This window comes from Pezoporus occidentalis, unplaced genomic scaffold (assembly GCF_034315485.1).
Source record: "Pezoporus occidentalis ecotype Australia unplaced genomic scaffold, CSIRO_AGI_Poc_V1 ctg349, whole genome shotgun sequence".
NCBI classification, from domain to species: domain Eukaryota; kingdom Metazoa; phylum Chordata; class Aves; order Psittaciformes; family Psittacidae; genus Pezoporus; species Pezoporus occidentalis.
The window spans coordinates 126,471-153,567 of record NW_026915473.1 but is presented as its reverse complement, the minus strand read 5'-3'; the positions used below and the strand labels follow the sequence as shown (position 1 = coordinate 153,567).

The window sequence follows — 27,097 nt, the reverse complement described above, 5'->3', positions numbered from 1 at the left end:
CCTTGAGATCATTTAGTTCCAACCCCCTGTCATTGGCAGGGACACCTTCCACTAGACCATGCGTAGCAATAGCACAAGCAGAATGGCCTTATCCTGCCAGAGGGGAGACTGAGATGAGCTCTTAGGCAGAAGCTCTTCCCTGTGAGGGTGCTGAGGCGCTGGCACAGGGTGCCCAGAGAAGCTGTGGCTGCCCCATCCCTGGCAGTGCTCAAGGCCAGGTTGGACACAGGGGCTTGGAGCAAGCTGCTCTAGTGGAAGGGGTCCCTGCCTGTGGCAAGGGTTGGAGCTGGATGATCTTAAGGTCCTTTCCAACCCAAACCATTCTAGGATTCTATGTGGCTCAATTATCTGATATTATAGGTAATTACAGAATAATTTATAATAAAACCACACATGATATCAGTATCTATTTAATTATGTCCATGTCCAAATGCTTTTAAGGCACACACACTACCTGTGGAGCTGGGTAAGGTTTCTTGAGCACTGCTCAGAGACTGCTGGCCAACGTGCTTCTCCAGGTAAGTGAAGTATTAAGCAGGATGCCTTTTAAGAGCAGATTACAGAGAGAAAGTTTTCTGCAAGGTCAGCTATTCCATCAGTCATCTTCCCTTTGATATCCATTCATATCACCCACTATTAATCTTTACCGAATACTGATCGCAACCAACAGCACTCTTGAAGGGGAAACCCAACTGGAAATCCCCAACAAGATCTCCAGATGTTGAATTCCAATTCATTTAACCAAACCTGCCATAGCCTGAAGTACTTGGCCTTGTCTACCTATGAAGGGTTTTTTTCTTGTTACTGAAATGGACACATTTGAGTCGACTTACACCAAACGTGCTGAGACACATCGAGGTGAACAGGTACAAGGTCTTCTATTAAAATAAGAAACCAAACCCCCTTTGCCAGGAAAAGTGAGGATCCATGCATAGAAAAAGAACAGAGAAGGCTGTTTTCCAAGCAAAAGTGGTTACTCAGCTAGGTGGGTGGAGGAGTTATCCCCTCCAGTGAGCCCACAATGCTGCTTGCTCTCCTGCAGTACCAGAGCTACATCATGTCACTGCTTTAAGGCCAGTGTCACAGGTCAGGTGAGCTGCTACCATAGCGCCTCAGGTAAAGACAACAGGTATAAAAACTGGCTGATGTATCACAGAATCCCAGCCTGGTTTGTGTTAGAAGGGACCTTAAAGCTCACCCAGCTCCAACCCCTGCCACGGGCAGGGACCCCTTCCACTAGAGCAGCTTGCTCCAAGCCCCTGTGTCCAACCTGGCCTTGAACACTGCCAGGGATGGGGCAGCCACAGCTTCTCTGGGCACCCTGTGCCAGCGCCTCAGCACCCTCACAGGGAAGGGCTTCTGCCTAAGAGCTCATCTCAGCCTCCCCTCTGGCAGGTTAAAGCCATTCCCCTTGGCCTGTCCCTGTTTGTTCTTATAAATCCCCAAGGCAATCTGTGGATGAACCAATGACAGGAAGTTATTTTCCTCTTTTTTACTAGAGAATAAATTCCCTGTTACAGCGCAGGAAACAGCCCTGAGAAAGGAAAATCCTTTAGGACTTCTCTCACTTGCTGAAGGGTCTGGTATAACCAAGCTTCAACAGTTATTGCAGCTTCCAAGGGAAAAAAACTCTCCACATGAGGAAAGCCTCCTCCCAGCCAAAACACACCCCATGGGGCTCCCTCCTCATACATTCCTGTAAATCAAGAGCTGGTGAAGTGAGGAATGGAGTCAGGGTGACAATTTCTAATGTCATGGGGTTTAATTTCCTGTTACTTTACCTGGCATTTACCTCATCTGTTACGTTTTAAGGAGGCATCAACAGAAATGCTCCTGCATGTTTTTACTGCCATTGGGTCTCTCACTAATTCCCGGGGCATCAGGAAGAGCACTGACTCCAGACCAGGGTTTGTGTTTCATGACATCTCTGGAGCTCCCAACAGGCTGAGGATCAGCAGCTCTGTTACTGTGTGTGTCCGTGTCTGACCCCAGAGGTCTCACCTGGAGCTTCGGCGCAGGACTGGAGGACGTCTCCTCTATTTCAAGGCAGCTCCTGACACACAGTGACCGACAACATCCTTCAGCCTTATTCTGTGTTCATGTGCAAGCACAGCTGAGATGCAGCACGTCTCCTCATAACCCCCTGGACACAAAGCAGGAGGAACAAAGCGTTTCTTAACTTCCTAAAACTGCCACAGCAAGAACCATGAGGTCTAAAGCACAAACTGAGCGAGCAGCTCCATTTGTTCCATTTAAACTTCAGCTACTGCCCTTTCTCCTTCTCCATCGTGAACTGTGCAACACAGGCTGGGTTGATCCCTACTGCAAAGCCTCTGCTTCATCCAGCCCTCTCCAGTCCCCATATTGGAGTAGAGCATCCCTGGGTCAGCCTTCACATCCTGCCTTAAGCAATGCTGAAGCCAAACGATTACTAACATTGCTCAGCCTCTATGGGTGAAGCATACACATGGATTTGGGTGCAACCACAGGGAGCATTGCAATGCCTTACTGCTCTTCCAGGACCTAAAGGGGCTACAGGAAACCTGGAGAGGGGCTTTGGACAAGGGCCTGTAGGGACAGGCCAAGGGGAATGGCTTTAACCTGCCAGAGGGGAGATGGAGATGAGCTCTTTGGCACAAGTTCTTTCCTGTGAGGGTGATTTGGGTCTCAGCCTGGTGCCTCCATGCTTCACATGGTGAATAACAAGGAGGGCACTACCGATGACTCTGTTCATCCAGGCCAGGCCGTGGGGCAGAGTTCAGGAGCTCTCTGCCCCAGACCCTGCTCTCCTCTCATGGCCCTGGGGCCTCCCCGGTCACTGAATTAACTGGTTCACAACACAGCCTGCGGCAGCTCCCAGGATTCATGCTCTTCAATGGCTCCTTTGAGCAGGAACAGCCACTTGTTCTTTCTTTGGAGAGACGTGGATGATCCTGGAGGATAAATGGCCATTTACAATGTTTGGGAAGACAGAAAAGAAATTTTGGGTTCTCTTCTCCCCAGAAAGCTTTAGGAATCCAGCAGCTACCTAGAAAAGGAGTCAACAGCAGTGCAAGGTACTCCTCAAGCACCTGAACTTTGGTGCCCTACCCCACTCCCTGCACTGATTTTGGCATGGGGCTATGCCAACCCATCTGTACCCTACACACTAAATCTCCATGTGCTTATATCCAAGCAGGCTCAACTTTCCAAAGGGGAAAAAAACCATCCCAATACCAACAACATCAACTGACTTCCAGGGTACAGACACCCTAAACAGAAGTCTGCACAAAGAGCGGTACTATGAGAATTAGGAAGAGGATGTGAAAAAAACAAGCTGATTTCCTAAAACACAGAGATTGAGGGGAAATCAAAGAGGAGGATGCAGGCACCTAAAAAAAGGAGAATTGATCAAATTCCTTCAAGCATCTGAACACCCACCAGGCTCCCCCAGCAGTTGGGTGTAAATCCGGCTGCTATTAGCACAACCCCCAGCACAACACAGGCAGTGGCTCATCCTGGCTCATCCTGTCCTCCTCTGACTCATCTCCCGCATTCTGCACTCCAGCCCTGTCAGGGAAACAGAAAGGCTCTCTCCAGCGTCAGCCCAGATAGGAAGGAAACTATTGACCCAGCTTTAGCAGCTGCAGGCTGTTCTTATCGCCACAGAAGTCAAACACACACATTTAATGCTCCAGATTCTCCTGCTCAGAGGCGCTCATAGGACTCTGCTCAGTTCACCTCAGCCAGTACGAACGTGTGTGCAACTGGATGCTATACATTTGGAGTAGGAAAGGGTTAAAGAGCTAAAGCAAGGATTGTCCCTTCCCTTGTTTGATGGAACTGTCCCTGTTACAGAAGGTTCAGACACCACACAACCTTGTAACTTCATAGAATCACAGTGGTTTGGTTTGAAGGGACCTTAAAGCTCATCCAGTTCCAACCCCTGCCACGGGCAGGGACCCCTTCCACTAGAGCAGCTTGCTCCAAGCCCCTGTGTCCAACCTGACCTTGAACACTGCCAGGGATGGGGCAGCCACAGCTTCTCTGGGCACCCTGTGCCAGCACCTCAGCACCCTCACAGGGAAGAGCTTCTGCCTAAGAGCTCATCTCAGTCTCCCCTCTGGCAGGTTAAAGCCATTCCCCTTGGCCTGTCCCTACATCCCTTGTCCCAAGCCCCTCTCCAGGTTTCCTGCAGCCCCTTCAGGCACTGGAGCTGCTCTCAGGTCTCCCCTTCAGGAGCCTTCTCTTCTCCAGGCTGCCCCAGCCCAGCTCTCTCAGCCTGGCTCCAGAGCAGAGCTGCTCCAGCCCTCGCAGCATCTCCATGGCCTCCTCTGGCCTTGCTCCACGTCCCTCTTGTGCTGCTGCCCCAGAGCTGGATCAGGGCTGCAGGGGGGGTCTCCCCAGAGCAGAGCAGAGGGGCAGGATCCCCTCCCTGAGCTGCTGCTCACGCTCTGGGGGTGCAGCCCAGCACACAGGGGGGGATTCTGGGCTCAAGCGGTCACTGAAGCCGGGTTGTGCTGAGCTTCTCATCCACTTGACTCCATCAGTCCCCTCCAGCCATCCCAGAGCTGCTTCCCAGCTCCACACTCCCAATAATCAATCAGCCAACAGGAGAAGCCCAGGCCAATGGTCAGGCATGAGAAAACCTCTCTTTATTCAACACTAACCAGAGCTGGGGCCCAGCACCAGCGCATTGGGTCCGGCAGCACAGCCACTTCTGCCTGAGCACAGCACACGGCTGTGGAGATCACCACAAATCACTCAGACATCAAAGACAGGAAAAGAGGAGCAGTAAAAAGGGCACCCAAGGTCATAGGCCAGGGCTTTCCAACCCAAGATCTGTATCCCAACAGACCTTCCAGACAGGCTTGTACAGGACAATGGCAGATCCCCCCTCCGCAGAAAGGAAACCACGCTCAGGAACCCTGCACCTCAGCGGCCGCCATGAAGGGATGGGGTGGAATCTTGGAACAAGTGATACTGCAGCATCACTGGTTTGAAGAGAGGGGATTCAAAGACCCTACCTTGCTTCCATTAGGGCTACATGTGCCAAATCCAGCACGTTTGGTGCAATCCCAAGGTCCAAACCTCTACCACCAAAGGCGGGGGGGGCAGCTACACAGCTTCACTCACTGCAGACCTGAAGACAACACCTCATTTTGCTTTGCTGGGAAAGCCTGGGCACGAATTTAAGCAGAACTGAGTAGAAAGGACAATCTGAGTGTCGTCTCACAGCCACATTCTGTACTTTTTAAGTGAAGCGAAGGCCCCTGGGCCTTCAGATTCATTTCCCTTTTGATGTGCAGGAGCCTGTCTTTATTAGCCTTCTAGACACGTGCAAGGCTCATCTCTTTGTACAGGAAATTGGAAGGAATTCGGACAAGGCTTTATGTAAAGTTCAGACTCCCTCTATTGGGCTGCGCTGCCACACCAGCGATTCTACCCCAGGCATTCACATACACAGCTAAAAAAGCACCCCAAGACTAGAAGCAGACCCTCTGGTGAGGAGAGCAACAGAATGAAGACACCACTTCCCAAGGCATGAGGACTGTTTGCATCTTGTGGCGGACCAGTTGTGAAGTTCTCCCTGGCTAAAGTAACCCCTTCTGAGTAATGAATGCCATATTAAGCTTCTATAGCTCCAGAGTAAAGGAAGCCTGAACCAGAGATGATGGAGAGCTTCCTCCCCAGATCCAGGTTTAACTGAGTGGCTTCAAAGTACTTCAAAACTCCTTTTGTCCCCTACAGTGGGGCAGTGCCAGGAGGTAGGAGACAAGAGGAGAAGCAGCAATTCCTATTTTGCATGTGTAGGTATGTGGTGATTTAGAAAATGCTACAAAAAAGCCATAGGAAAGCATCACTGAAAAACCCATCCTCCCAATGATGGAGTAGGCAGTGATCAGACAGCACTGGAGAGGTGGCAATGAAATGCCGACCTAGGCAGATTCTCCTCCTCTGCATCCTCACAGTCCTGTATCTATCTGAAGTTGGTTTAATTTATGAAGAGACTATGGATCTTAAAGCCTTCAAGTCCTTACAAAAAGCCCAGACATTCCCATATGTGGGCAGTTTCTCATTGGGAGCCTCAGGCAATCGCTCTTCCCAACTGCGAGGCACAGGATGGCTCGGGGGGGAGTGATGAACAGTCGTGTCCAGGGCAGCTTTCTCCAGCTGGAAACTGTGTGCTCAGCAGCCATCTATTAAAAAGTTTAAGTCATCCTCCATTAGGGGAAGAGAAGAAGTTGTGCTCTCATGACAAGTGCTTCTCCTGCTACTTGCTCAAGCCCCTCCATGGGTCTGGAGGACATTTTTCTCCCTGCTTGTCACATATTCACTATGGAATGTCACGTTATCCTTTAAAAGGTGCAGACATACAGCCTCACTGCTGCTCTACTCCACAACTCACACTGCAGTTGAGACACTGGTTGAAGGCAACACCACTTCACATGCTGTTAAAAAGTGGTTTAGAGTACCAAAAACCCAACTATTTCTAGGGATAAAAGGTGCACTGAAGTGCTCCAAAACCCAGGGCAGTTTGTGGTCATCTCTCAACTGCAGCAGTGGTGCTGACACCATCTCATTTGCACAATCAAACCCATCCTGGTCCTCGTTTCAACCCAACAGGACATTTGATTTTGGCCTGTGCTTCACGATAAGAAACAATCATCCCACCTCCCTTTTTCCTCCTGGCAGCATTTACATTTCTTTTTGCATGCCTGCCATGCACCAGCGCTCCCCATGAGCTGCCTCCTAACGCTTTATTTCCAGGAATTAATTCCCACCTGATGTTTCACAACGATTAGAAAGCACCTCCCAGTAGCTCCCAGATTTCCCAATGCGGAATCGGGAAAGGAGCTTTGCCTGCCATCCTCTCTACCTGCTGGTAGGGGGAAACCCCCTCGCACAACCCCTCCAAGACGAAGCCAGTTTAGGGTGATGCTGGAGGAGTTTACAACTGTTGATCGATGCTCTCCAACTCCACACTGCCGCTCAGCAGAAACAGCTGCCTTCATAAGAGCGTACATCTTTAGCTGGCTAATGCCATAACTAAATTAAACAGGACAACACGGAGGCTAATCCAAGCGGGGCGGGGGAAAAGCCACTTAGTATTCCCAAGCACTGGAACAACCCATTTAGCCTGCACCGGCGTCAACGCTGTGCAGCCACGTCCCGCTCACACAAGGATTTGCCAGGATCTGTTTACAGGATCCGCTTTTCCCTGCTAAAGGCAGGGGAGAAAATCCTCAGCAGAGCCCGCAAAAGGCAACGTGCTGCTTTCTGCAGCTCCTTCCTGTGAACGGGGCAAACAAAGTGAATTCAGAAATATCAGTGCTGCTCCTGTATTAACAATGAGAGTGAGGGCTGCTGAAAGAGAAAGGGGGGACTCAAAGTATTAACAAAAGCCCACAGCACACTGGCTGTGGCCAAAGCTAGAGCCTGAAAGACTTCTTTGTCTTTCTGCTCAATGCAAGCCTATTCAACAGCCCGATATATAGCAGAAAGAAAGTGAGGGTGGGAGGAAGAAGAGTCCTGTCTCTTTAGGGGACGTCTCCTCAGCTGCCAAGCTGCGAGGCAGGGAGAGGAGACTCGCATGAGCACAGAGCAGCCCATCACCCAGGCATTGTCTGCTAACAAACACCCACTGAAAGGACACGCTCTGCTCGCGCCCAACCTTCCCGACCAAGGGATACGCACTCCAGGGACTGGACATCCCGTTCCCAAAGAGCCTCCAAGTGCAATATAAATACTAAGCTATAGCAAATAAACCCCCTATGTCTAAAAGTCTGCTTGCTTTTCTGCAATCCCTTCCTCCCAACAATGAGCTATTGTTCCACTCCTGGTACTGAGGAAATGTTTGTGCTCCTTCTCCGGGTCCTTTACATCAAGAGACCTGCTCCTCGTTTCAGCATAATTACCCAGTGTGCAACAAAGCCCACGAGCCCTTCACAGCCCCAGAGAAAATAAGCTTAACACTGATTTCACCAAACAAAACCAACACTTCCTTCCTCATTTCCTCAGTGTTACCATAAAACCTCAGCAGAGCTCAGTCACTGACCAGAACACCTACAAGAGGTCAAAGGAGGGTGTCACGGTTGATACTGGTGTGCTATTTACCACGGCCACACACGACCATCAGTTTGAGATGCAGAGCAATGAAGGTGAGCCCTGTCTCAAAGGGACTGACCTTGCTGGGCAGTATTTCTGCTCCCTGATGTTGAAACAGGGGCACACACAAGCTCCTTGCCTCGGGCATGCAGCCACAAGCACCAGGAGTGCACTCGCATGTGGTTTAAGACGTGGCCATCGCATACCTTCTTGTGAAGGAGCAGACTCTGCTGTGTAAAGCAATGAACACACATGTCTAGGCTGGTTCCTCTCCTGCCCTGGACACCCGCTGAATGCTGGAGCCTACAAGCAAAGAGGGTAGTTTGAACCCTCCCTGCTTCTGAAGTCTTGACCAGTGCAGAGCCGAGGTTCTGATGCTGGCAGGACCAGTGCAAAGAGGTCCCTGCAGCAAACCTTGCACGTAAGCAAACACAGGAACACTTCAGTGAGAGAAAACAAGGTGCCTATTCCCACTCCTTTTAACGTTCATCCTTCTAACCATGGGATGCAAGAGGACAGCCCAGCCACCGCCAAATGAAGCTGCTATGGCAGAGGCGCTCCTGCATGCAAGATGCCTGGACTGTATCAAAGCAGACCCGAGCGTGCAGGCTCTGCTCTCCTGCCACAGCAGGAGACTTTGGACAACCACACGAAACACAAACTCTTTTTGCACCACCAAACTAACCAACACTGCTGCGTTTAAGCCCTTCACTTTCGGGGACTCCACATCTATTTTTGGAGTTGGCCAAGGGGCAAGAGATGTCTTTATAAAGAGACGCAAGCTCATTTATTTGCCTTAAAACCACAGGCTTCTTAACTGCAATCACAGCAATAACTTCCACAAGAGCACTTTACAAAGATAGAAACTCCTTCCCCTGTGTCGTAGCTGCACTAAAAGGGATAAGACTCTGCCTAACCACAGTTTTAATTAAGTTTGATTGATAGCCCATTACAGACGCATGCACAAAGCCCCCGTTCGCACAGGGTGCTGCTTCCTTTTGGGTTTTCAATACAGAAAGGGCTCCCCTTCTTGACCATTAAGATAAAGATCGTTTTAGAAGTGCTCATCTGGTGCCTGCTGGAAAATGGTGGAAGCTCTCATTAAAAACAGCCAGCTGTGCTGTGCAAAAAGTCCCTGTTCCTCAGGCATCCCAAACGCCACCAGAGGGAGAATCCACCCTGACGGACCCTGCACACAGCCCCTATGCACCCCACATCCAGCTCCCAGCACAAAGAGCCACTGCACACACACACTCGCGCCTGCTGCTCTCCCCTCCTCAACAGCAGGAGGAGTTTTTGCCTCCTTTGTTTCTTCACAGGTGGGGAATGGCCACGTGGAGGGGGGAAGAGGAACCAAAACCACAACCCCCATCCACTGCAAACAGCAAAGTAGCTGCACTGCTGCAGAAGGGGATTTGACAGCATCTTCTTGCACCATGTCTTCAGTTTCCTGTGTTTTTAATGCTACGTGCTCTCAGATCCAACTGTCCCATTACCAAAACACCCTCAAAGGGGAGAAAGAGCCAAAACAACCAGAAAGAGCAGCTAAAGAAAGTTAATCGGCATAAATACAGGTGATTCTTTGTGCGCCTGGAACTCAAGCATCTGCTTGTACCATCCATGAGCTTGAAACCGAGGTCTGAAGAACCATGGAAATAGAGGAGAAAAAGAAACACAGTCCATGAAACACTTATTTCTGACTGGCAATGCCTCGGGCTTCCATTTGTAACTCTGGGACTATAAATACAGATGGGAAATTCTCTTCCACCTTCTTAAGTGCAAGTCAAAGGCTGCTGCGCTGATGAGTAAGAACAAATCATAGCAGGGTACAGCTGATTTATCTCTGTTCCTGAGTGCAGCATGCATTGAGCAGCAACTCAAACAGAAAGTTTTTACTCCAAAACTTTGGTGTCACCACCGGAGACACGAGGACGTCAATAACACCTGTGTGAAAGTACATTCGGCAGGTAAATAGAGATGGAAATACTTGTTCTGCTTAATTCTGCTTTGTGCACTCCCAATAACACGTTGGAGATGCACTTCTGAAACACCAGCATTCAGGAATCAAACACTCTATGATAGAAGTTAGTTAATAAAATAAGTGAAGACATAAGAAAGGCACACATTCTCCCATAATCAAGCACAACATACCCAAGTGCTACATGATGCTGCTTATACCTCAATATTCATGTGGGAAAAAAATTAAGGCCTAAGGAAAGGCAGACAAAGACCCTCACTAAGTGCTTTAAGGCCAGTAAACAAGCTCCAAGTGCAGCTGCCATAGAGCAGGTAGATCTAAGCCTCACTGCTGGCCTCTCTGCTGCTTCCAGTGCAAACACCACAACCTCAACACCCAAGCGTGTAAAAGGCTTTAAGGGACAAGCAACACGACTGAAAACACATCAACAGAACGAGCCCCTTCAAAGCACAGTGGGTGAAGGCTTCCTGGGTTTATGTCCTGTGTTTTCACTGAGCTGTAAACTGCAGAGGGGACGAGGCACGCTTTCAGTATGGAGACTGCCATCAGTTCACTGGTTTCACATCAGTCCCGTTCTGCAGCTGCCTGAGTCAGTTCCGAGATTGGGATGATCTTCAAGCACCATCCTGTTCCCTGGATCATGTAAAATGACCACAAGAACCTTGCTGTTCCCAAGAAGAGGGAAGTGATGGCCAGCTCTCAGATCCTACCTTCTTCTTAACCTCACATGCGGTGTGTGAGGCCTCTCCTGTGGGTTCCCTCTCAAGGGCAGTTTCACACAGCACCCGCTCCCACACTGTGGTTACGCTGCACAAGAGCCCAGAAACCAAAACCAAAACCTGTGAGCGGCCATCCTGACGTAGCAAAGACAAGCCCTGCCTGGGAATAACACACAAGGAAGTCCCAACTCCACCCTGCAGTTAAACAGCTACTTGCTTGAAGGCACCATGAGATGAACTTCACACGAGCTTCAGCCTTCTTCTGCCCACGCTGCCACCAAGGGTTTCCAAGGAGAAGTTGATGTTATTATCAGGCACAACCAAGCTGACATCGTGGAGCACTTGCCCAGCACGTGTATGGCTCATTTCTACTTGGAGGCAATCTCTTTCCATCGTTGGCAAGAATATTTTGCTGCAATTTCCCCATTCTGAAGTGGAATGCAGCAAATCTCTGCAGCCAGGGCAGGCCAACAAAGGCGGAAGCTCCTTTCAAATAATCCAGACTCACTCACCTCCCATGCAAACAAACCCCACTTTCCTCCACTGGACCCCTCTGCAGTCAGGCTTCTCCTGAAAAGCAGTGACCAGGAGGTTCCACAAACCCCTCCTGGTCCATAACTACTCTTTAGGCTTTAATCCAGACAAAACTTACTGTTTTCCTGAGCTGACAGTAGGAAGCTACCGCAAAGAAACAGTTTAGTTCTCACCTTTAGGCAAGAGGAAACTGCAGCCAACAGCAGTCACAACACACATCCTTGGGGAGAGGCAGGCGATGGCTTGCAGTGAGAGCTGAGGGCTCCCTCCTCACAAACACCATTCCCCCTGAGGCACCCGTCTGGAGCCGCTGTGCGTAAAAGGCTCAGGACCTCACACCAGGATACGGATGGAGCAGGGGCAGTGCCCAAGTAGAATGCTGAAGTTCAGGGAGCTTGGGTAAGCATCTGGCCAGCACGATTCCCATGCTGTGAGGACAGCAGCACAGTCCTGGACTGCAATACTCCACTATGAGCACAGACTTTCCAACCCTGCAATAGCTAAATGCCTGCTTAGGCCCATCTTACCCACATCCTGAAGGTATTTCCTACCTCTGCCTTTTTCCTCCCAGAGCTAAAAGGGGATGAAATATTTAGTGTTTCACCAAACGTTTCTTGAATAGGGAAGGAGCTGAAGTCCCACCACCCACAGCACCACGATGCATGTGTATATCTATATATCTATCTGTACATTGCCCAGAGAAGCTGTGGCTGCCCCATCCCTGGCCACTGTTCAAGGCCAGGCTGGACACAGACCCTTGGAGCAACCTGCTCTAGTGGAAGGTGGCAGAGGTTGGAGCTGGATGAGCTTTAAGGCCCCTTCAACCCAAACCACTCTGTGATCCTGTTCCATCTGAGCTGTATTTTGGGTAGCAACCCTGGAATTCCTTTGCTCTGGAATGCCAAGTTTTGGCACGTTTCAGAAAGGATGTGTTAAGCGATGAAGCGGCAAGTACAGAACTGGAGAAAACCCACTCTGTCAAACAGCACTTGGAGCAGGCTGCCTTCAGAGCAATGGTATAGACGACCCGGGGAGTGGCACATAGTGATCCCGATCTAAAAATAACCAGACCAGAGGAGTGACAGTCAATTCTAACTCCATTATTCAAATCTTGATTAAATCTAACGTCGAGTATATTTCTTAATCAACCTGCCACAAGTGACTACTTGAAGGCTCATCTCTCAAAGGCTGTTTTCAGGGTAAAGCCTTAACACACTGAGGAGCAGGTAAAACATGAAAATGATTATCCACAAAGCTTGTTCTCTCCAAAAATATTTGGCAAAGCACCGGATTTTTTTTTGGTCTGTTTCATACAAACATCACATAAACTGAAGGTAAAACACGGTCTCAAAATGCCCTTTAGCATCTAAAAGCAAACCAAGCTCAGAGGGAAGAAAGCATCTTAACCAAGGCTTTTCTCAGCGCAGTGCAACAAGAAAAAAGTCCTTTGGATACTTTTAACTGCATTTATTTCTGCGTTTAACTACAACAGAAGGGAAAAAACATCCATTACCTTAAAGAGAGAGATACCTTAACACTGCTTTACTCGACAGAAGCTCTTTTAGACCAGCCTCTGGCTACCAAGCAGCTGGTAAGTGTTAGAATACATATTTAGGTAAGGAACAGCCAGCAGGGCAATGGAATGCTGACTCCTAACCCCCAGCACATGCACTGGAGGTGAATGCACGCTGCAAACCCCCCTCCAGAGAGGACGAATGCAAAGACGCTGCCAAAAAGCGGCTCCAGCTGCTGCTTGCTGCAGTTTCTGCCCCAGCTGATAACCAGGGTGCTCAGAGCCAACCACACCCCCCCTGTGTGTGTCACTTCAAAACCCACCCCGAGAGCCTTGTTTAAAACATTTAAAGGTGGAAGTGAATGGAAGGGTTAGGAGAAGGGAAAAATTCCTGGGTCACTTTATCAAGCAAGGCCACAGAGCGAACTCACTGCAAACATCACCAAGGAAGAGGGAAGCTGCTCATCCCAGGTGGACATAGAATAACAGAGTGGTTTGGGTTGAAGGGACCTTAAAGCTCATGCAGTCCCAACCCCCTGCCATGGACAGGAACACCTTCCACTATAGCAGCTTGCTCCAAGCCCCTGTGTTCAACCTGGCCTCAAAAGCCAGGCTGGAATCATCACTCCCACCGAACACGGAGGAGACTTCAGAGAGAATGAACTACACTGTTCAGGAAAGGAAGATGGAAAGGGGAGGGAATGAAGGAATCTCTATAGGATATAAGCACTCAAGAAGAAACATCACACCCACAACAGTCCCAAGCAGTGGCTGAGGAAGAGCCGCGGTGATACAGGCAAACCTGACACATGGCAATGGCTGAGCCGAACGTATGACAATTGCTGTTCTCCATCATCGCTTTTTGAAGGGGGAAAATAAGTGACAGCAGTAGGGCTCCTGAATAGCAGCTACCCAAGATCAGGACTAAGCAAATGGCTTGTTAAACGCTGTGAGAACACACAAAGCAAGGCTGCAAGCCAGCCAGCTCCACAGGGATCACTAGGAGCAACTGGGAGGAGATGCCACGGGAGAACCAGGTTTTGATCTTGGCCATAGCTCAGTGACACGCACCAGCCCACTCCTTTCTGCAGTTACTTTGGCTTCTGGTATAGTCCAGAAGTAATAGGTATGGCTCCTCAGCTGTCCTCCAGGCCTCTGGCTGCATCAGATGCCTGTGAACACCTAGTCTGGCAGAAAAAATAGTAGTTTTAATAAAGTATTATTAAAGTATTTAATTATTGTAAAATTTAATTAAAGTATTGTAAAGTAATAACAAATTAATAATTAATTTATTATTAAAGTATTTAATAAAGTCAAGAAGAGAGCAGAGCTACAGCCATGAACACCTTCTACCCTTCACATTCTGCAACACAACTGCTGGTGGGGTTATTGTCAAATCCTCTGTATTTCAAATACTGAGCTTAAGACAACTCACACCACCACACTCAAAACTCACAAACTGAATCCCACTTCAAAGACAACAAACAGCCCCAAATTTACACACTTCTGTCCCCTGATCAGTGGCTGAAAGAGCAGTTTCTGGCCTGGTGAAGGCTGCCTGCGTGCTCACCGAGTGGCACTGACCTGCTTCACCACTGTTTGCTTCCAGGCAACCCAATAAACAGGCATTGGGGTCTGGGTGTGAGGTGTTGAGCTGGGCACTGACCCTACCAGCACAGCAATCTCTCCATTTCTAAAGCCTCGCCAAGAGAAGATTGGGGTTGTTTGCTTTGTGGCTTTGGGGTTTTATTCCTTCAGAACAGTTACTTAACACACACACAGTCATTTCCACACTGACTATATCCTGCAAACACAAAACCAGTTAAGAACATTGAAGTCTGAACAGACAAAGCACAGAGGGACAGATGACACAACTAAAACAACACACGGAAGAGAGTAAACCAGGAGGAATCTGTCTCATCACAGAGATAAGTAACCAAGCTTCTATTCAGCCTTTATTCAGCTACAGCCTGGAACAAACTCCCTGTGGGGGTTACAGTCCACCTTCCCTCAGACTGCATCCAGAAAGTCAAACCTCGTGTCTCCAGCTTCCCTTTACCACCAGCAATTACCTGTATCTGGAAAACAAAGTTCCTGATACAGACACAAGTACTGCAGGCCTGGTGGTGGTGATAATCACCCAAGAGTCTAAATGGCTGTAATGTCCTAAAAGGCAGCTTATTCTTTTCATCTTCCCATGCATGCCATCAACTTACCTCAACCTCTGTACCTTAACCCCGCAAATAAGTTACTACAGAGCTACAACCCACACACACCTCTCCTCTATAGGAGGATCAGGACCCTCCAGCACTGACCATGTATTTCCAAGGCAGGCTTTCTCTCTGTATGACAAGCAGGAATATCAAACAGCCCAGTACTTTACCATCTCATCCACCCTGCCACATTCCCTACCGTGTCTTTAGTACTTCATGCTGTGACTTCATGGGAAAACGTGATGCTCTGCTGGTCAATCTGTCAGGAAGCATCACAGGGACAGCAACGCTGTCACCCAGACCCATGGTCCTGCCCTCTGCTGAGCGATAAATTCCAGCAGTTTGCTTCTCAAGAGTGTTGATGCTCATCTTGACTCCCAGTCCTGTAACGCCTCGTGATTCTCCCTCGTCCATAACCTTTATTTCAGCGGTTTATCGAAATGAAATGAAATCCTAAGTATGCTCTTGCCACATGCAGAGCTCATGACTTTATCCAAGCTAAAATCCTGCGTCATACAAAGAGAAAGCCTGAGGAAGCAGGCAGCTTGGGAAGACAATGCAATGCACCTTACACTGCTGCACAAAACCATACTTAAAGAATCATAGAGCAGTTCGGGTTGGAAAGGACCTTAAGATCATCCAGTTCCAATCCCCCTGCCATGGGCAGGGACACCTCCCATTAAACCATGTCACCCAAGGCTTCACCGAACCTGGCCTTGAACACCACCAGGGATGGAGCATTCACAGCTTCCCTGGGAAACCCATTCCAGTGCCTCACCACCCTTACAGTAAAGAACTTCTTCCTTACATCCAACCTAAATTTCCCCTGTTTAAGTTTTAACCTGTTACCCCTTGTCCTATCACTACAGTCCCTAATGAAGAGTCCCTCCCCAGCATCCCTATAGCCCCCCTTCAGATACTGGAAGGCTGCTATGAAGAATACAGGCTGGATGGGAGCTCAGTGTCTCCTTGGTCCAATCCTCCACACATTCTATTTTTCCTCCTAAGGACTCTCGATCGCATCCTTACACACACCTCTACAGGGTGCTTCAAGAGAAAGTAATAAACAATATATTTATCCCAGTAGAGTCTGAAGATGAGCAGTAAATGCGTCTCAGTGTCCTTCACTTAAGAGAAATCCTGGGTTGAATTCTGTTAGCCCTGCCTGTTGAATTCAGGCCACAAGCACAGATGTAGAACACAGAGGGAAAGCTGAATCTGCTGCACGTGGCCAACTAGGAAGACTTCCAAGCACTCATCTCTCTCTTTACAGTGCAAAGTGGCCTCTGAAGCAATGCTACACAGCTGAATGAGCCCGTAGGTGTGAGGCAGGAAGATGGAGATGCCCTACACGGGTTGAGGAGAAGCTCCCCACGATCCAGCTTCAGTGAGCACTTGAGCCCAGAACCCCCACCATGTGCTGGGCTGCACCCCTAGAGCGTGAGCAGCAGCTCAGGGAGGGGATCCTGCCCCTCTGCTGCACTCTGGGGAGACCCCCCCCTGCAGCCCTGATCCAGCTCTGGGGCAGCAGCACAAGAGGGACGTGGAGCTGCTGGAGCGAGGCCAGAGGAGGCCATGGAGATGCTGCGAGGGCTGGAGCAGCTCTGCTCTGGAGCCAGGCTGAGAGAGCTGGGCTGGGGCAGCCTGGAGAAGAGAAGGCTCCTGAAGGGGAGACCTGAGAGCAGCTCCAGTGCCTGAAGGGGCTGCAGGAAACCTGGAGAGGGGCTTTGGGACAAGGGCCTGTAGGGACAGGCCAAGGGGAATGGCTTTAACCTGCCAGAGGGGAGACTGAGATGAGCTCTTAGGCAGAAGCTCTTCCCTGGGAAGGTGCTGAGGCGCTGGCACAGGGTGCCCAGAGAAGCTGTGGCTGCCCCATCCCTGGCAGTGTTCAAGGGCAGGTTGTTGCCTGTTTTACAAGTGCTGGTTTACAGCCTTTTATCAAACTATCATGAAGACAAACACAAACGTATGGGGAAGAGGCAAAACAGAAGACCAAGAAAAGGATTTGCTCCAGTTTGAGAGCACTTGATACAGTCTCGAATGCTGACATTTTGCTACACTTCAGAACAGGAATGAACTACGTCACATATTTTACATTCCTGTTGCAGGGCACCCCTGACGCTACCGGGAGCTGCAGCACAAGCAGCCTGCAGATACACAGTTCTCCAGGCCACCAACAGGCTGGCCCCAATACACTTCCTCTTTTTCCTTTGCAATTCAGAGACATTTCTGACCCATGCGCTGCAAGCGCTGATGCCCGAGATCTTTTACGTCCCTCGTTACTAAGCAAAACCACCACCTTAACAGCAACATCATAAACCCAAGGACAGAGCTAGACCACAAGGAAAATCAGTCCAAGCCTGATGAGTGAACTCTCCTCTTTTGAGGAAGTATTTTCAACCTTCTCCTCCTGGAGGTGGAAGTTCAGCAGACTTCTCCAAGAGCTTTCAAACCCTGAGTGACCTTTTAGCTCAACCAGCAAGACCGCAAACTCCCTGATGGAGACCAAGAGTTATCGCTGCTTTCAACACGTCCCAGCTTGGCTGCGTTCTTCCCCTGACAAACTCCTTCCAAACAGCAAGGCTGACCTGCACTGCCAACGGAGAAGCAGCTCTCCACCCTCCTCGGTGCTCTCCTGCTCTCTTGTTTTATTGCTGTGCTCCAGGTTCTTTCTACACACCCTCCACAGGTTAATTAATGCTCCTCTGGGATGATCAGCTGTCTGGTCATTCAGGCTTTTGAACCACTCCACACCATAACTCTCAGCAAAGCACTCACATCTCACTAGAAAGCTCTCTGCCGACTGTCCCCACTACTGACATCCAGGCCATTCAACAAGCCATTCTGGAAACAGGTCCAGGCTATAAAACTCACATGTTCTTCAGCTGCCAGGTAGGGAATTTGGTGACAGGACAATTCATTCATTTATTTAATGATCTTAATGTCAGCCTGAGTGGATAAAGTGAGCTTTGGCTTCAGCGAGCAGCGAGGGGACTGTGCCAAGGGCAGCAACAATTGGTTGGGTGCATGCCGGCAACACCAGGTACTGCTGCACAGACACTGCAATAGAAACCTAAGTTTTGGGAGGGGGGAATAGGAATATTCCAATTTCAACTTAGTGCACAAGCTCAGCACCAGTTATTTAAACACAGTTTATTGTGCAGATGAACTTTTGTTTCAATTTATAAAGTGGTTTGGAATGTGATCAATACAATTAAGCTGAACAGCTTCAGCTCATCAAAAATCACACTTTGCTATATTTGCATATCCACAAAAATTAGATCTGGTTTCTTTTGAAGAGACAGCCATAAAAGCACTTTGAAATACACTGTAAAACACAATAATGCTGAAGGAAAACAGAAAACCCAAGTCAGACAGGTTGACAGCTGAATTACTTCACAAACCTCCAATACAAAACACAGAGCCCATAAAAATGAACTATTCAAAGAGAGCCTGTCCAGTAACCAGCATTCGTACATGTGTAAGCAGTGGAGAGAAAGGGCCACACAAACTTTGCATTCTACCCCAAGCTGAGCTCAAAGATGTCTCAATGGCTCAAGTACATCCACAAGAGCATTTCCATGCTGAAGCTGGGCATGAATCACAACTGCTGAAACCCCCTTCCCAGCGCGCTCCAGTGTGCGAGATGCACCATGAACTTCACCTTACAAGTCACAACAAAGATGCCTTAAATGCATTTTGATTTCTTGACTTGCCCTCAATGAGCAGTACAGGTTACATACCCTCCGCTATAGCACCCTGCCAGCTTCCTTTTCAGATGTACCATAGTTATTGAGCCCATCCAATTCGTCAGCTGCACGCTGCAAAATAAAGTGTCCAGTGTCAAGCCTACAGCATCTTCATCACCGCAAACACGAATTCAAGACTTCAGACCAGATTCCATTCTGAATTTCACATCAGACTCAACAGATCTGCCGAAAATCTCCTGGCAGCCCAAGGACAGAAGGACAAATCTCCCTGCAGAGTGGAAATGCACATTTCCTACAGAGAAGGCCTTTCCTCGGGATGCTGGGAGCCTTTCAAAGACAGTGGCTGACTCAAAAAACAAAGCTGCAAGTAGTATCACTAAAAAAATCTTTCCCTTTGATACCTGTAGGAAGAGTCTCTGGCTTAGTCTGAAAAGACTGAAGACTTCTGCCACTGCTGAGCAAAATAAGCCCAGAAAAATGCTGGTTTCAAGGCCCAGTGACTTCTACGACTTCTTAATAAGGCATAAAAGAGGGAAATCTCTTTTTCAGACCACCATTATCGCAGCCATAGCTTTAGTTCAAATGGATTTCCAAATGCCACCAGCAGGGCCGACATTTAAATCTGACTACTCCTATTAATTCAGTAACTCCACACAGTCACCCTCACATCACACTGAAACACACAATCACCATCCCAACCCAAAAGAGAGAATTGATGCAATGTTTATTAGCTTCCACCTCCCAAAAGCTTTCCAAACCCAGGACAATCTGTGTTATTTAAGATCTTTAACTGCATTAACTCTTCCTGGCTCGGTGTTTTCACAGCATCAAGAGCAAACTCAAAGCCTGGCAGCATGATTTCGTTGCCCACCACCCTGAGGCCGTACCATGGGCAGCCCATTCCCCCGGTGACAGGGTGAGAGCAGGGATGGGGTTTGTGTTTGTGACTTTGACTGAGTTATTCCCATGCAGAGCACAAGAGTCTCATTCCTGCTGAGCTCAACCACTTGGAAAGAGCAGCTGCTCCACGCATCTCGACAAGTCCTGACCCATTTCAACCCTTCACTGACAGCTTTGGAGAAGGCTACAGGCATCAGTCGAGGACTGGATATGCTTCCTTTCAAGATGCACATTATAGAAGCCACTCTGCCTTTTTTCCAGGTATATTTCAGGCTCTAGAAATAGTTTCACTCTCAACCAGATAAAGGACACACAAGAGAAACGTATTATTTGTGGTAGCAGAATTGCTTTAAACCTGATACAATCTTGGTGTGGGGAAACTTGGCCTTTCCTCTCCCCCTCATATGACTGCACAGCACATAAAGGTACAAACAATTCTTAGGTACAATCCGAATACACAGTACATTGTTTTCCTTTCAGGAAAGAAGGAAAAACGCTGTCCCATTAACCCAGTTACGTGCCCAGCAGCAATTTGACTCAAGTCCCATCAGCAACAGCGTGCCATCACCTACTACGAGAAGGAAGCGTGTGTTCTGGGACACCTTCCAAACGTATATAATAAAACATAAGAATAACATGTACCAGAAAATTTCACTAGCCTAAAAGCTCATTTTGCTCTCTCCCTTTGATCCTTTCCTTTTTTAAGAACACATTCTATTTTCTTCTTCCAGCTGTTCCACATCATCGTCTCCTATCTGGGAGGCAAAACCAAGTGGAGTTTGGAAAGGAAAGGAGAAGCTCTTCAAATTGCCACCCAGTGTAAAACGCAGCGCTATGAGAAGTCACAGCAACTGTTCCCTTAGAACAAAGAAAGAGGAATGAGTTCCCCTAGCTCCTCCAGACCCCAGGGTGCACAGCTCTTGCACCCACATCTCCATGCCCCGTAACAAACACTGCTTTGCTGTTCCCCACTCATTCCAGAAGAGCCTTTGCCAGCAGACACAGATGAAGTTTCCTCCTGAAGAACGCCTGAACAACAGCGCTACTGCCCATCTGGAATTCCCCAGAGTAAAAATTCCAGCAACTCTAATCATATCAGCGGATTTACACACAACTGAACTTGACACTTAACCAGCCCTGAAACTGCTGGCTTAGGGAGAGAAAGAAAATACAGGTTACTTACGACCGCTGAAGAGAGCGCTTCACTAACTTACTGTGAAACAAAAACAGAGGAAATGCACCAGCTCCACACATCCCAGTGTTTGCTAAGAACATGGAAAAGCCTTTCAGCCCTCAGGTGACGGAGAAACCCACACACAGAGCTGAAAATCCTGCTACATCCCAACATCTGAGAGGGAAGTTATCTGTTCCAAGTCTCCTATTACTCTCTCACCGACTTCTTAGCATAGCTAAAAACACAGACTGGGTTCCAAAATCAGCACTGCACATTAAATACGTATATATTGAAATGGCTGAAGTAACCTTCTCCTGCAGGCTTCTGCCAGAGAACCCACACAATCATGTCCGCCGGTGAGGGGAAAATCAGCTGTATGAAATCACACTGCTGGAAGAATCATTCTCTCCAAGTCTCCCAAAGCCGGTAAAGTGACATATCTGCGCTATAAAATGATTAGCTTTTGTCATTAAATAAGTTAAAGCTATTTCTGCTGGAGAGAACGCTAAGATGTGCCAAGGCTGGGGAACATCAACAGGGGAGATGGCAGAGAGGTCTAAAAGCACTTAATTTTTTGGCAATACCCTCACAAACCCGGTCCTGTTCCTCCCCTGCAGAAGAGCTGCTACCACAGGGAAAGCCTCCATGTTTTCAAAGCTTCCCTCCTGCTGCATTCCCTCCCAAGTTGTACAATCTCCAAAGCTTCAGACAGTCCCAAATGGAAACACTTCTCAGGCAACACCGCTGCTCTTCCTCCCCTTCGGCCAGCCGTGCTTTCAGAAGGCTCACTCCTGAACTCAGAAAAGCAGAGAGCAAGAACACCTCTGATCTCAGCCCCGCTCCTCCCTTCCTGCCCACCTCTCGCCACTCCTTCCCTTTCTTGACCAGAAGGCTCCAAACACCCTTCCTGGCGAGCAGCTGCCACTGGCATCTGGAAGAGGACTTCCAACCATGCCCTCGTTTTAGCTCCAGTTCAATGTCAAAAGCTGCCCAGAAGACGGAGCAGATCCACCTGAGGCGCACGGGGGCCCAGCGCTTCACACAAAAGCCACCAGCGTGCTCTTCAACCTGACTTTAATGCTCAAGCAGCTTCCTGACCCCTAGGTCTTCATCTTCAAACCCACCACCAGCTAAACTCCAGGCAGCAGACATGGTGCATCACACGCTCCAGAAAGAGGCACTTGCAATGGAAGTAAGCAGGGAGGGAAGATGGCACTGGGGGTACCACAGCAACCCAGAGACCCTCATCCTTTAGTGCGTGCTGAAGATGCTCTCCTTGGAGAAATCCTTAGCCGCTTCCCCTCCAGCTCAACTCTTTGCTCTACTAAGAGAAGACAGAAAACCCCACGCACCCAAATCCTCCTCAACAGTCTTAATTTAACCAGAAGATCATCAACACATGCCTGCTCCAACAGCACAACCTGGCCTGCACCCGTACACCAGGTAAGCGCGGCCAGAAACTCATCCTGACTTCACACACAGTCTCTTGCATTCCCAGAAGTGATCCTGTATCTCTTGCAGTTATCCCAGGCTTTGGGAAGCTGCTTGCATCTGGAAGATGCCACTCATCAGAGCAGGAAGCAGCACACTGCTTTCAGAAAGGGACTACAGCACAGTTAGCTAAAACAAACCCAGAAGAATTAAAGGCAACACTCAAGTCCTGAGGCAACATCAGCAAACCCCACGTTCCATGCACAGCAACAATACACCTCACATAGAACCCCCCCTCCAAACACTGACCCTTCCTCTCCGCTTCTCAGCAATGGAATTAAATTGGAGGAAGAAGGATTTTCAATGACTTTCTGTTAAAACCCACCCTGAAACTGCCACAATCACCTCGCTGCAGTAACCAGAAAAACACGCATGTCCAGAGATACCCAATCCCACACTGAAACAGCCACAGTGATAGATTAAGGTCAAGTTTACTGGTCCCTGCACAGAGCCCATCAACAGCCAGGAAGCTGAACTCTCTCCAAACACAAGGAAGTTTGGAAAAGGAAACAAAAACCTACTGACACCAGCCCAGAGCCCATGATGGCTCCAACTTGGCTCCCAGGTCGAGCATTAAATTAACCCTGCAGGGCCAGGAGACATGGAGCTCACCCCTGTCCACCAGTTTGTCCTTCACAGCCCAATGTTTGCCCACATCCAGGCCAGGGCTGCGAGGAAACCAGGGACCTGATTATACCAACCCAGAGAATTCATTTCCAATGTGGGGACTTTGTAAAGAGCGAGCTTAATGCAACACACAAATCCTTTAAAGTGAAAGTGTGAGGGAGAGTAAAGAAACACGGCGTGGTTTCACACATGTCACAAGCAGCACCAAGTGAAGAATACAGAGGGACCTTCCTTGACATTTTTATGGAACAAATCTCACTACAGAACAATCAACTCCATCTGGAACTTCTTCCTCAGAGGTGTCCGAAAGCCAAAGCAGAGGTGGGCAGGTGGGATTTATTGTTGGTGAGATCCCTCTGTGGGTCATTTCAGTTACACCCTCCTCATCCCCCCCAGACAAGGGTCACAGCATCTATACTGACAACTTCTGAGCACAATTCCTGCCTGAAACCAGGTTCAACTGAACACTCACCACTCCCACAGCCACAGAATTATCCCAACTTACTTCTACAAGGGGAATTTACCTTCTTGAAGCCACTGAGTTGAGGAATTTTCTCAAAGCTCTGTCTTGTCTTACAGCAGCTCCCATTAATTTCCTATTCAGCACATAACACAATGAAACTCCCATCAAAACATTTCTGTTCTCCATGTCCATCACTCTCCAGCTTCACTTCCCTTCAAGAAATGTATGTATTTTTTAAATCCCTTCTTCCCCCTGTATTTTTCTTTTCCTTTCCCCAAATGCACATGCTCTTTTCCCGCACAGGTCCCTCTCACACAGTTCTTTGCCTCAGTTACACAGATAACATTTCATTTCACGACGTATGAAGTACTAAACCCACACATGTTCCCAAAGACACAAAGTTCACCACATGGAAGCCCAACTCCGAGCCTCAACCTACCTATTAACATACAGTAATCCTTCACATCAACAAATAAACCCTTGTGCTGCTGTGAAGAGGAGACCTTGCAGTGCTCTGCTCGCTCCGAGTCGCCACAAGCAACCTGCGACTTGCCTGTGTCTGCTGGAGGAGAACGCTGCTGCCTCAACAGTCGGATCAAAACAGAAAGGGAAAAAAAAAAAGAAAGAAACCCAAGAGAGCTAAAAATACGGCTGAACTCGGATGACCCTCTGCACTCCAGTAAATCAGAGCTGAACTCTGCTCCCCACGCTCGCTCCTGCGAGGTAACAGCTTTTGTTTACTACCTGGAAGCCAACAGGAGTTGCAGCGGAGGCTCAAACTCACCAGGACATCCCAACACCGAAAAGGCACCAAGAACACATGGAGGGGTTTGTCCACAGCACAGGCACAGAGCAGGGGGTTGTAAATTTACTGTGGGTCAAACAGTGTGTTTCCAAACAGGCATGGCTAGAAATAAATATCAGACTTTATTATTTTAACCTCCCCACCCCTATAATGCCAATTCCTCACATCTACCCTGTACTCTTCCGTTCCTCTCTACCTCTTGCTCCGAGTGTCCAGCTGGGTCCCCAAACACCTCCAGCTCCTTTGGGGTCTCGCCTGCTCCTTCCAAGCTTTTTTACTTTCAGGCTGCACTCAGATGTAAACCCCAGCTTCACCCCTTACGTGTGCAAGGCGACTTGTGACAACACCCACCAAAAGCCACGGCATCCACCAGTCTGAGCTACAACAGCACAGCCACTCTCACAAACCACCACCAAGCTCACCCCCAACCACAACGGGGAAGGATTCAAGTCCCTCCACAGTGTTTTTACCGATTCCTTCAAATCAAGCGCTTTGGAAAGCCCAGCACACTCCTGACCCTAGAGCCAGGCACACTGCAACTGCCAAGGCACCCAAGTGTCACATTCCCTGTTAAAAGAGATCCTTTCCAGACAAACCAGCACCTTGCAGGGCAGGTCAGCTGAGCACAGGCTCACTGGCCGGCATTCCCACTGTAACACTTGGCACATCACTCAAAAGTGAGCAAATTTCCCCTGAGCAACACTTTTACTCACCACCACCCCGCTGACTCTGCAATGACAGCACCTTCCCACTTCATTCTTTCCCCCCTAAAGCACAGCCTGGAATTCCAGAAGAGGACCCGGCAGAGAGCGCGTCCCTCCGTGGCACTCCGAAATCTTGGCGAGGCTTTTCACTTGACCCAAACAAATCCCTAACGTCAACAGTCTCATGATTTAAGCAACGCATTTGTTGTCATGGCAAGACCGATTCTTGCCGGAAGCTCGGGAAAACAATGGACCTAAACTGATTAGAGAAGGGCTTGGTTTTCCCACCTCAAAAATGAAAGTGAGAGCAAGAACACGCTTGCACACGGGGAGCACTGTTCTTGAAGAGCACAGGCATCCTCACACGGCTGGAAAAACCCTCAGCAGCTAAAACAACCTCTTAAAACCCAAGCTGCTGCCACCGACCAACAGCGAAGCACCCTCTTCGGTGCTGCCGGCCCCGACACAGCCACACCATTCCTGGATAAGAGCAGATTTTCCCCCAAGTGTGGTTTGCACTTCACGCTTCCCCCCCACCACCACCACCATTAAAACCTCCAGTTTGGGGGGCAGGAAGAGAAGAGCCAGTTTGCCAGGGGATGCTGCGGGACGGGAACAAAACCTCACCCCACTTTCCTGCTGATCCCTGCAGTATTTCCCTCCTGACTTGGGGCCTAGTGGCAGCAGCGAAGCAAAGACCTTTAAGAAACACTCGCCGCCGCCGCCGGCCTCTCTTTGTAGCAGGGGCCGTTCTGCGGTGGGGTTCTTGCCACGGGACCCTTCCTTCCCTTCCCTTCCCCACCACGCGTGTGAAGCCGCTCTCAAAGCACAACGCTCTGCCCGCGCCTCATCCGCACCGGCCGAGGAGGACAAAACAAAAATGGCCATAAAAGAAAGGAATCCCAGGAAAACCGGCCCCCGGCTGGGAAAACCCGCCTGGAAAACAACAGAGCCAAAGCACTTACCTGAGAGCACCGCAGGTACGACTGAGGAGGGGTGTGTAAGTTTACCCTTGGGGGTCACCGCTGCTCGGACTGGGGGGGGGGGTGTGGAAGGGGGCTGAGGGACCTCCTGCTTCCCCAGGGGAAGGGGGTGAACCCCCAAAGCAGCCCATGAGCAAAGGGGGGGGGGTGAGACACCCCCTTTCCCGCACCACCCCAGCAGGTGCAGCCCCCCCTCTGCAATGCCCAACCGCCACCCCCCGCGGGACGCCCCCTCCCCACACACACACACACCCCGGGGCTGAGGGGGCCCCCGCGGCCCCGAGCCCCCCACCCCGGGCCCCGCTCGCTGTGGGGAAGGGGCTGTCGCCCCCCGCCTCCCTCTCCCCCCTGGGCAAAGGATACTGCTGGGGCGGCTGGGGCGGCAAGGCCCTGATGTTGGGGTGAGGCGCCGGCGCCGCCGCCGGGTGAGGGGGAGCCTGGGGGGGAGGCGGCCCCGCCGCCGCCGCCGCTGCTGCCGCCGCCGCCCCGCTCCCGGGGCCGGTCCCCGCCGCCGCCGCCGCGCCGGGTTTCAAAGCCGCCTTCTGCGGTAAACTCATCGCCAAGCGGAGCCACCACCCCCCGGCGGGGAGCGGGGCCGGGGCCGGGGGGGAGCCGGGGAGCGGGCCGGGGGCCGGTACGGCGGCCGGGGCAGCGCGGCGGGCCGGCACCGGCGCCGGTCTCCGTGACAACGCGCCTCCCGGAGGGCTCGGCGCGGGGAGGGGACGGGAGAGGGGCCGGCGGGGAGGGGAGGGGGGGAGGCGGCTCAGGCCGCGCTGCTCATGAGCCGCCGGCGGCGGGGGGTCTCGGTCCCCCTCCCCGGGGGCAGCGGAGCCCTTCGCGGTGGCGGCTCTCGGGCGATGCCGGCGGATTTTCCTCACTGAAGTAGCGGAGCATCAAACATGGCGCTGCGGCCGCCTCCAGCAGTCCGGCAGGACGGACGCTCGGGCGCCTTCGGGCCGCTCCGGAGCCGCTCGGCCCACCGGCGCTCGGCAACCTTCGGCTCTTTCCGGAACCGCTCGCTTGCGAGCGGCGTTCGGGAAACCTCGGCTTCTTCCGGAGACCTTCGCGGGCGCACGCGTTCTACCGCGCCGCCTTCTCCCCTCCCTCCCCTCTCGGCCCAGCACCTCCCGTGACCCCAGCGCTCGGGAAATATCGGCTCTTTCCGGAGACAGGGGGCGTGAGGGATTTCGGGAAA

The 27,097-nt window shown here is 50.3% G+C and overlaps 1 protein-coding gene across 13 annotated transcripts in view; it reads right to left on the bottom strand.

The window, feature by feature from the left end:
- Nucleotides 1-27,032, bottom strand: part of EIF4G3 (eukaryotic translation initiation factor 4 gamma 3) — a 150,500-nt gene extending 123,468 nt beyond the window's left edge. For 11 of the 13 annotated variants that reach the window (XM_062630147.1, XM_062630148.1, XM_062630151.1 and 8 more), the window contains exon 1: nt 26,266-27,005. In XM_062630147.1, coding sequence (XP_062486131.1) covers nt 26,266-26,459 — 194 coding nt within the window. In that variant the 5' untranslated portion in view covers nt 26,460-27,005. Of the gene's footprint in view, nt 1-26,265 lie in introns of all 13 variants that reach the window. The other 2 variants (XR_009966908.1, XM_062630156.1) reach the window with 2 other exon arrangements.
- Nucleotides 27,033-27,097: the final 65 nt, after the last annotated feature.